We start from the raw sequence: 10,521 nt of genomic DNA, 5'->3' as shown, positions 1-10,521 counted from the left end.
TTTCATTCTTCTGCATAAGGATATACAGTTTTCCTGGCACCATTTATTGAGGAGACTGTCTTTTCCCCTATGTATGTTCTTGGCATCTTTATGTAAAATGAACTTCCTGTATGGATTTGTTTCTTGTTTCTCTCTTCCATTCATTAGTCTGTGTGTTTGTTTCCTGGTTCTCTCTCCTGTTCTATTAGTCTATGTGTTTGTTTTTTTGTCAGTATCATGCTGTATTGGTTACTATAGCTCCTTAGTATAATTTTAAGTCAGGCAGAGTGATTCCTTGAGTTTTGTTCTATTTGCTCAGGATTGCTTTGGGTATTCTGGGTCTTTTAAGGTTCCATGTACATTTTAGCATTTTTTTTATTTTTGTGAAGAATGTTGTTATTTTGATAGGGGTAATATCGAATCTGTAGATTGCTTTGGGTAGTATAGACATTTTAACAATATTGATTATTCAAATCTATCAACAAGAAATATGTTTTCTTTCTTGTGTGTCCTTTTCAATTTATTGCATCAATGTCTTACTGTTTTCATTGTGGAAGGATATCAGTTTTAATTTAGATGTTGGCCAGTTGTACATAAATTCCAAAGGGAGGAGACTATAAGGAGGCGTTTTCAACCTCCACTGGCTTTCCATTATGGACTGAACTATATTTTCCACTTTAGTTTGGAATGCCCTTGGCAGAGAGGGAGGTTCATCAGTCAGTTGGTGGCTTAGGGGTTCTATAAGTAAAGATTGAGAGATTAGGTAATTGTCCAATTTGCAGCAAAGGTAGTTTTGCTGAGGTTTAACACAGAGATTTTTCTAGATCTTAACGTCTCAATAACATTTATGCTTTTCTCTTGCAATCCTTCTGAATAATGAGGTTGTCAAGGTTTTCTTCATTTTCTTACTACTGTGAGTGATGAAAAGCCATGAATCTGAGGGTTATTACATTTATCTGTGTTAGTATTTCCAGATGTACAAAACCAGTGTCCAAATGTACACTTTAATTTGGCCAAATTCATTTAACATTGAGATGATGTCCTGAGCTTCTCCTGGGACTCTGGTGACTTGTAGAGGTTTAGGATTGTATTCCTAAAAGACTTGCTAGGAATGTTGTAGTAATTGCAACATACTTGTATAAATGTAAACCTGATGACTGTAGTTACACTATAGAATTCCTACTGAAGTCTTTACATGAAGAAACACTGATGTTTCTGTCAGTCCTTTGAAAAATTGGTTGATCTACATTTGATCACTTTATGTGACAGAAGCTATTGTTAAAGGATGTGATCCTCTATCAAGTATATGAACATAGTGAGTATTTATTCTTATTATTTATTATTAATATTATGATCATCATGCCTTTTCTTGACTCTATTTTTTTTTTCTTTTTTTGAGACAAGATCTCTGTTGCCTAGGCTGGAGTGCAGGGTACAATCTTGGTTCACTGCAGCCTCAACCTCCCTCACTCAAGTGATCCTCCTGCCTCAGCCACTCAAGTAGCTGGGATCACAGGAGTGCACCATCACACACAGCTAATTTTTGTATTTTTTTTAGAGATAGGGTTTGCCAGGGCTTGTCTTGAACTCATGGACTCAAGGGACTGGCCTGCCTTGGCCCTCCACAGTGCCTGGATTACAGGTGTGAGCCACTGCAGCTGGCCCCTTGCCTCTATTTGATGCTTTCTGCTCACTCCTTTGCATTCTTTTTAAATTCTATTCAGGAAGATATAATGAATTACGGTTGAAAGCAAAACTATCTAAAGTTGCTGACATAACTCATCTAGTTCACAATTTTAGTGAAAAGTCACTAAAACTATTCCATAAATTGAATGGTTCATTCAATGTGAAAAATAAACACACAGGTAAACGGTGGCCATGAGCTGGAATAAAGCAATGAATCAACAGGCCAAGTGCCACCCCCATTCCCATTATTTCAGAGACTGTGAGTTAAGGTGGGTTAAGGTGGCCAGAATGAAATAGGTAGTTTTCTTTCTTGTAACCATCAATTAAAATTTTAAAAATCATTTATTGACTGTATGTAGTCTCTGAGCAGTGTAATCAGGGGAGTGCATCTAAAATTATAGTTTGAAAGTAAGACAAAGAAATATAAATATAATATACAGCATAAAAAGTAGAATATTGTAAATATTCTAAGACATTTTTAAGATGGGTTACATTGTGTGTATGTATCTATGATTTAAATACCATGTTAAAAAACAGATTAAAATCTTATTCACTATTTAATACCTTGCATCAGATCATGAAGTGAGAAATGTCAGACTCAGTCATAATTTGTAGAGTGATTAAATAAATAAATGAATATATGAGTAGATGAGTAATTTCATGAGTAATTTCATTAAAATTCTGATCAATTAATTTTTTTCTTTAAGTTCTACAAGATAGAAAAAAATTACCTTCTATATTGTTTCACAGAAGACTATATGTATTATGTATTTATTTTCCATTAAGGAAAATGCAGTCTATTTAGTGGCCATGTGGAGAACATTCATTCAATCATTCCACTGGGTCAGAATCACTACTTTAGGGTTTTTTTTAAGAGAAAGATAAAAATATTATCTATATGGACAAATTTGCTTACCTAGAGTATTTAAGTTGTAATTGATCAATGTAGGAAATGAAATTTTCAAATATATAATTTGATCATTTTGTTAATTTGAGGTAAGAATTGTAATTTATAAGGAGATACCTACCATACTACATGAGCAATAAGTTGAAGAATTTTCTTTACAGTACCTACCATTTTAATTGTATGATAGTTTTAGAAATGTTTATATATAGTAAATTTTTAAGACCATATTCACTACCATGTTTCATGGTTAAGATTATTGAGAATAATTTAGAGAGCTAGTAAGTGGTTTAGGCAAGAAGCAAACCCCATTTTTTAGTCCAAAATTTTCTACTCTTTGAAGTATGTTATGTTGCCAAATAGAAAGTCAAGTTTAAGGCCCCTATTATTATTGTATTGCAGTCTAGATCTTCCTTTAAATCCTTTAATATCTGTTTTATATATTTAGATGCTCTGATGTTAGGTGCATAAACACTTACAATTGTTCTATCCTATTGATGAATTGACCCTTTAATCAACAAAATAAAGTTTAAACCAGAGTTTATATCATAAATAACAAAATAGAAGAAATGAAATAATATTTCAAATGTTTAATGACTTCAACTTGTGGCAATGTGTAGCATTTTACCAACTTTAATATATTTACAGAGATTTAAGGTTGTGCTAGCAGAAGTCCGTTTTCAGAAGACTTCAAACATCTACATATAAAAGCACAGAAATATAAGTAGTTCTTACCAGGTCGAGTGACCTATTTTGACAAAACTAACGTAATTTGTTCAAATCAATTATTTAAAAAACAAACTGTTCACTGATGGTGAATGACTACGAAATTCAGAAAACTTTGAAGTGCAAACTCTATTTCTTTATTTTGATTATCAATAAATGTTGCTCCTAGGGAGAAAAATAGCTAGGTTGCTTAAATCTGGGATATAGGAATTATACATGTAGAATAAAATTATAATTTATTCAAAATACAGGCACAAATGTTTGTATATATGCAAATAGCAACACAATATTCAATCTTAATACATGTTACTGAATTCCATATACTAGGCTTTCTTCTCTAATCATGGATTTCCATACACTGGGTATGCTCAGTCTACACCTCTTCTTTCAATGGGGGCCAATTGTAGTAACTTTTCTAGTCATAGCAACTCTTTAGCTCTTAAATGAAAGGAATATAAAGTTATTTTCCATAAATGCAGAGATTTATAAGCAGTATAGTTATAGTGGTAATGTTTCAATAAAACAAATTGTGGCTTCATTTAAAAGTGTTCCAGTTAAAACTTAAAAAAAATACTTGCAGAGTATCAAAACTTTAAGGTATACTAATTGATATAACAAAGGGGATTCCCTTGTAATTTTATGTATGTATCTATCTATGTATCTATCTATGTATCTATCTATCATCTATCTGTCTATTATCTGTCTAACAATCGACTGATATATCTATCAGCATAAATCTTCAGATTTGCCAATTCAGACTTTTACTAGCAAGAAGAAAAATCTTTAGAATAATAAAATTTTAGACTAAAAATTAATCAAATTTTAAAAGCATTATTTGTTGTCATAATCTTAGTTCTCTCAGGGTTAGATTATTATGTCAACCAGTGTTTTAAGTTTTATTCTAGTTTCATAATTCAGTCTCTCAAACTAATGTGTGGAGAAGTCAAGACAGAGTAGTGAAAGTCCAAATTATTATTTGGTTTGGAAATACCAAGTTTAATATAATTTATTAAATCAACTCAACAGATACACAGTGGGCTTATCTTTATGTAAAGCAAACAGAAAACCTTAGTTTGAGGTGAGAGTGAAAATAAGTGTTATATATTCATAGCAGTTTGCTGGCTTCCAAGTATTTCCACTTAACTAATCAACTCCTGTCCTTCCCTCAGCCACACACACCCTTTCTCATCCAGCATATTACTTTGTGAGTTTTTGTCAAAGCACTTAAAACTTTCTGGAATATTTTATTCTTTCTCACATGTTTAACAGTTCAGTGTCAGTCTTTTCTAATAAAATTTAAATTTCATGAGATTTAGGCACTTATTCTGTTTCATGTATTCACAAAACTCCTGTGATAGCAGCGTTAGGTGTATATATTGATTGAACAATCAGTGAATCAAGGAATAAATCAGTGAATTAGCCCATATTGTTTAAATTGATCACAGTAGTACACACCATGATTCTGCTTTTACAGATGGAGGGAATTTTCCTTGGGTGAAGAATGTTGCCAACTTTACATGGTTGGTAAGTGGGAGTGATACAGCCCAAGCCTCCTGTCTCCCTCTTCTACAATGAAGGTTCTGCTGAATCTTCCATGTGATAATTTGTCCTGCTTAAAAATATTTTGGACACATACTGTATTTACCTAACACAATAATACCTGAAACTTATAGATGGTAAAATTCTAATTGAATCATCAACATAAAAGTATAAGAAAAAATTATCATTAGCTCATCATCATAAAAATATGAAGCCATTCTTCCCCCCCCCCCCCCACTTTTTTTTAAAAATTAGCCTTTATTTTAAGTTCAGAGGTACATGCGCAGGTTTGTTATATAGGTAAACTTGTGTCACGGGTGCTTGTTGTACAGATTATTTCATCACCCAGGTATTAAGCCTAGTAGCCACTGGTTATTTTTCCTGATCCTGTTATTTGAAAACTGACAGTCATTCAACTGGGCACAGTCTCCAAGTTATCTGCTGAATGCAACAGGTGCACAATAAGCACACGAGGTGGATTGCTGTGGTGAAAGGGTAGCTGTTCAATCTGGACAGATTTTTGCTTCCTGTGAAAACAGAATAAAATACTAACTTTCAGGATTATTGAGAGACTTAAATTGGTATGTGAATTTTATCTAGAACATGTCTGGTAGTAGTATGTGCCCTCAAAATATTCCTACATAGCAATAACAATATCGATGTTTCTGAAAACAATAACAAGAGACATTTAAGGAACATTCATGATGTCCCAGACAATTTCCTAAGGATTTTATAAATATTTTCTCATCCTGACGAAGCACTATGACAGAAAGAACATTTTTTAGAGTTCTATAAAGAAATGGAGACTAAGACTGTAACTAAAATGCCCATTTCACACTATGATGAAGACCAGTATTTTGAAGTAGCTAACTAAAAATCAAAGCTAGGATTTTAATCACTACAAATTATTGTGTATTTCCCCTCTATCTAAAGAACCTCAAGAAACTATCCAGAACATAGATTTGTTAGTTCAATTCTTAAGCATATAAAGACAATATCTTGGTGATGTGGGTGAACAGTTTTGTTCTCTGCATCAGAATCTGTATTGGTAAATAATTAGCGATAATTATATTTTAGTGAAATAACTTATTTATTATTAAAATATTTATTTAATATCAAATATAAGTAAATAACTTTATCTGACCCATGGAGGACACTAAGTTGCATAAAATTTAATTTTGAACAACTTCTAAACAACAGAAACAACAACAAAGCATCTGCCCAATTTGAATATAAAGAACATTATGTAGGTTCATAGAGGACCACTTGATTTGCCTTCAACAATGTAAGGGCCAACAATGTAGATTACAACTAGAAAGGGGTCAAGGCTACGATATTTAAGAACCATCATTCCATCATTTGATTCTTCGTGAGTGTTCAGGATTTCTGTTTCCCAGGTCCAAGCTGCATCATCCACCGATGCCCAATTCAACCACCGTGATGGAATTTCTCCTCATGAGGTTTTCTGATGTGTGGACACTACGGATTTTACATTCTGCATCCTTCTTTATGTTGTATTTGGTAACTCTAATGGGAAACATCCTCATTGTGACCGTCACCACCTGTGACAGCAGCCTTCACATGCCCATGTACTTCTTCCTCAGGAATCTGTCTATCTTGGATGCCTGCTACATTTCTGTTGCAGTCCCTACCTCATGTGTCAATTCCCTACTGGACAGCACCACCATTTCTAAGGCGGGATGTGTAGCTGAGGTCTTCCTCGTGTTTTTTTTTGTATATGTGGAGCTTCTGTTTCTCACCATTATGGCTCATGATCACTATGTGGCTGTCTGCCAGCCACTTCACTACCCTGTGATCGTGAACTCTCGAATCTGCATCCAGATGACACTGGCCTCCCTAGTCAGTGGTCTTGTCTATGCAAGTGTGCACACTGGCAGCACGTTCCAGCTGCCCTTCTGTCAGTCCAACGTTATTCATCAATTCTTCTGTGACATCCCCTCTCTGCTGAAGCTCTCTTGCTCTGACACCTTCAGCAATGAGGTCATGATTGTTGTCTCTGCTCTGGCGATAGGTGGCGGCTGTTTCATCTTTATCATCAGGTCTTACATTCACATCTTTTTGACCGTGCTCAGGTTTCCAAGAGGAGCAGACAGAACAAAGGCCTTTCCACCTGCGTCCCTCACATCCTGGTGGTGTCAGTCTTCCTCAGTTCATGCTCTTCTGTGTACCTCAGGCCATCTGCAATATCTGCAGCCACCCAGGATCTGATCCTTTCCGGTTTTTATTTTGTAATGCCTCCCCTCTTTAACCCTATTATTTACAGTCTTAGAAATAAGCAAATAAAGGTGGCCATCAAGAAAATCATGAAGAGAATTTTTTATTCAGAAAATGTGTAAGAAACCCAAGAGGCTCACCCTAAGCTGTTTTGTGATATTCATGTTTTCAGAAATAAGTTGTAATAATTGATTGTGGTTATTAGATAAAATTGGTGTAAATTTAATAAATAAGGCCACTAAAATGCATCAGGTATCAAAACTGATATTTCCTTTCAAAAGTTTTTGAATAATTTTAATATGCCATTGGGTAAAAAAATCTGGTGTTATGAAGAAGAAAATTCTAATAGTACATGTTTTTCAAGTTAAGGACTCACTAAAAAAAATCGTAAAGCCTAAAATATTATCTTTAAAAGTATTTTGTGTTAAAGTTCTGTTCTGTATTCATCCACTCTTCAACTTTTGGTAAGTCCAAAATGAAAATGCTGTCAATTAATTTTCAAAAGCCATATTTAGTCTTATAGAAGAAATGAAAACATTCAGTCATGCATTCATTCAAAGTTAAATATGAGAAATGTGTGTTCTTTTGAGGACCATAAGAATATGAGTGAAACGTATACTGTGAAAAGATAAGTGGATTTGGCAGGTCATAGATGAGGGGATTAGTAACAGTTTACATAGCTTCCCTTTTATGTCAAAGAAAAGCTCTAGATACACCATACTTATCAGACCACAATTTTAATAAAAATGCATTCAAGTGCTTTGGGGATACATTTATTTGATTATATGTTTTAAGTAATATTTGCTGGATGGACTAAATAAATATACAAATTTTATATTCCCATGTATTTATTTATTTGAGACAGCTTGGTTGCCCAGGCTGGAGTGCAGTGGCAGGATCACAGCTCATCTCAGCCTCCATGTCCAGCACTCAGGTGTTCCTTCCACCTCAGCCTCCTGAGTAGCTGGGACCACAGGCATGCACCACCATTTCTGGCTGATTTTTTTTAAAATCTGTAGTAGAGATTACGTCTTGCTGTGTTGGCCTGGAACTCGTGGGCTTAAGCAATCCTCCTGCCTCAGCCTCCCAAAGTGTTGGGATTACAGGTGTGAGCCATGACACACACCCTATATTCCCATTTATTATCACCTTCTTCTCCATACATCCATTCAGGCCTTTGAGAAGTTAATAGTATTGTCTTGTTTTGTGATGGTGTCATGTATCTGAAAGATTTATTTTGATGGACAATAGTAACAGCCATTATCTGGTAGCTTATATTGCAATAATCAGTAATCCCAAATTCTTAGTAGAATAATATAACAAAGGTTTATTTCTAGTTTATAGTATCTTTCAAATTCAGATCATAAGCAGGGCTCTCTGTACTGTATATCCTTGAAAAATATAATGCAAGATAAGAAGCCAGTCCCACTGAAACATGATTTTAAGCATTGACCCAAAAAATGCCAGTTGGAAAAGGTGATGGGAGCAACCACCTCAAAGCCTAAGTGACTATTTCATCTTAGAGCTGAACACATCAGCTTTATGAGTTCTTTTGTGAATATGGAAATAACCCAAAGTGTCCCCCTGCATGACTTACCTGACTGTTTTGGCATCTGCTGTGGAAAGAGACCCTTGAGCTCACAAGCAAATGAACAGTTGTTAATATTCAAAAAGCAATCCAAGTCTGCATTTTGAAAATAAGAGTTAATAATGAGTAATGTAAAATATATATTTGAAATAAAGATTTGAATATACATTATGACATCAAGGGTCATCACAATTAAAGGATAAAGCACTCAGGTGAAATGAAATCCTAATGTACATTTGAAAACAAAGGAAGTCATAAAGGAGTTTTAACTTTCAGAAAATGATATTCATTTATTTTGAGTATTGGAAGGTAAATTTCCACAGGCAGTAATTGGTTACCCAAATGAAGAGAACACGGAAAAGTGCACACTGGTTTTGATGCCTGTCCCAGTCATTTGGCCCAATACGTTACATGACCACACCTCCTGCGAAGGCGAGGGTGTTGACAGTCTCCCCACACCTGCAAAAAAAAACGGGGGGATCAGTGATGCCAGTGAGTGCTGTGGATGATCAATATCGCCCTAAATGAAAATATAAAATGTCAGATTCTGAATGTCTGTTGCTCGTGCAGTTCTACTATTCTGTATCCTGTATGTGTCCTGATACAATGTGAGCGTTTGTATCAGCCATTTTAAACCGTAAAATCTTTAGCATATTGGGACAAGAACTGTGCAACGTTCTTCAAATGCATTATCTTAGGCAACACTTTGATAATTTCATGTGATGGATAATAATGCTCCCTCATTGAGCAAATGAGTTTCTGAGTTTAGAAATATAATGCAAGATAGTCAATAGTACTCAGTTTGGAAACAGCCATATTTCGGATTCCTGATGCTATTTATTGCCAGGTAAGCTTCATCTTTTAACTTCTCTTGTTTTTGCTTCTTTCTATTGTTGTTTGTGTTTATTGAATGTATGTTTCATCCAGAAGTGACAGTCACTCCATTGAGGGTAAAGATTAGGGAGGTTTAGCCTCAACCTTTACACTTTTCTTTGAATACCATATAACAAAGTGAAATTTCAGTTTTTAATTTTCTCCAAAACTCTTAAATTTCATTCCAGGCTCGTTGATACAACTATAATGGTGGCTCCAACACTAAAATTTCCCCAAATATGTCCAGTTTCATTTGAAGAACATGGGGATTTAGGAAATCAGTATCTGTGAATTCCACTGTGAGTCCAACATGGTTCCCCAAAAACTTACACATTATCTCATCAACCTACAGTGGCACTTTGTTAGAACAATCATCGTTAGCATGCATATGAGAAACAGGAGGCAATAGGAATAAATTTGTTAGAAGTTGAATAAAACCAAAATTTAATTTTACTCCAAATCTCCTTCTTTAGAGAATGCAATCTATTGGTTACATCCTGAAATATATATATGCACACACATCTTATATATGCAAAATATTATATATAACATTACATATATAACTATATTACATATATGTTTATATACATATTTGCATACTATATATTTACATATATAATATGTACATGTAGATATATAATTATGTATTTACATATGTGAATATATGTAAATACATATTATGTATTACATATATAGGATGTATATATATTATATTGCAGAATGAAACCAATAAATTGCATTCTCTAAAGAAGGAGATTTGGAGTAAAGTTAAATTTTTGTTTTATTCAACTTTAACAAATTTATTCCTATTGCCTCCTGTTTCCCATATGCATGCTAACGATGATTGTTCTAACAATGTGCTACCATGTGGGTATGTAAATGTAAATATGTACATAGATACATATAAAATATATAATATTACATATTAATATGTAGTAGAATTATATATGTGTATATGTATATTAGATTATATATAATTATCTATGGTCTC

General features: G+C 34.0%; 1 protein-coding gene across 1 annotated transcript; it reads left to right on the top strand.

The window, feature by feature from the left end:
- Window positions 1–6,253: 6,253 nt before the first annotated feature.
- Window positions 6,254–7,191, top strand: LOC100448238 (olfactory receptor 14C36). The gene is given in 2 exon segments (XM_002809188.3): window positions 6,254–6,959; window positions 6,962–7,191. Coding segments are annotated over 2 exon segments (936 nt in total).
- The last annotated feature ends 3,330 nt before the right edge of the window (window positions 7,192–10,521 follow it).

The sequence above is a fragment of the Pongo abelii genome, chromosome 1 (genome assembly GCF_028885655.2).
Source record: "Pongo abelii isolate AG06213 chromosome 1, NHGRI_mPonAbe1-v2.0_pri, whole genome shotgun sequence".
NCBI lineage: Eukaryota > Metazoa > Chordata > Mammalia > Primates > Hominidae > Pongo > Pongo abelii.
This window is presented reverse-complemented; position numbering and strand designations above follow the sequence as displayed.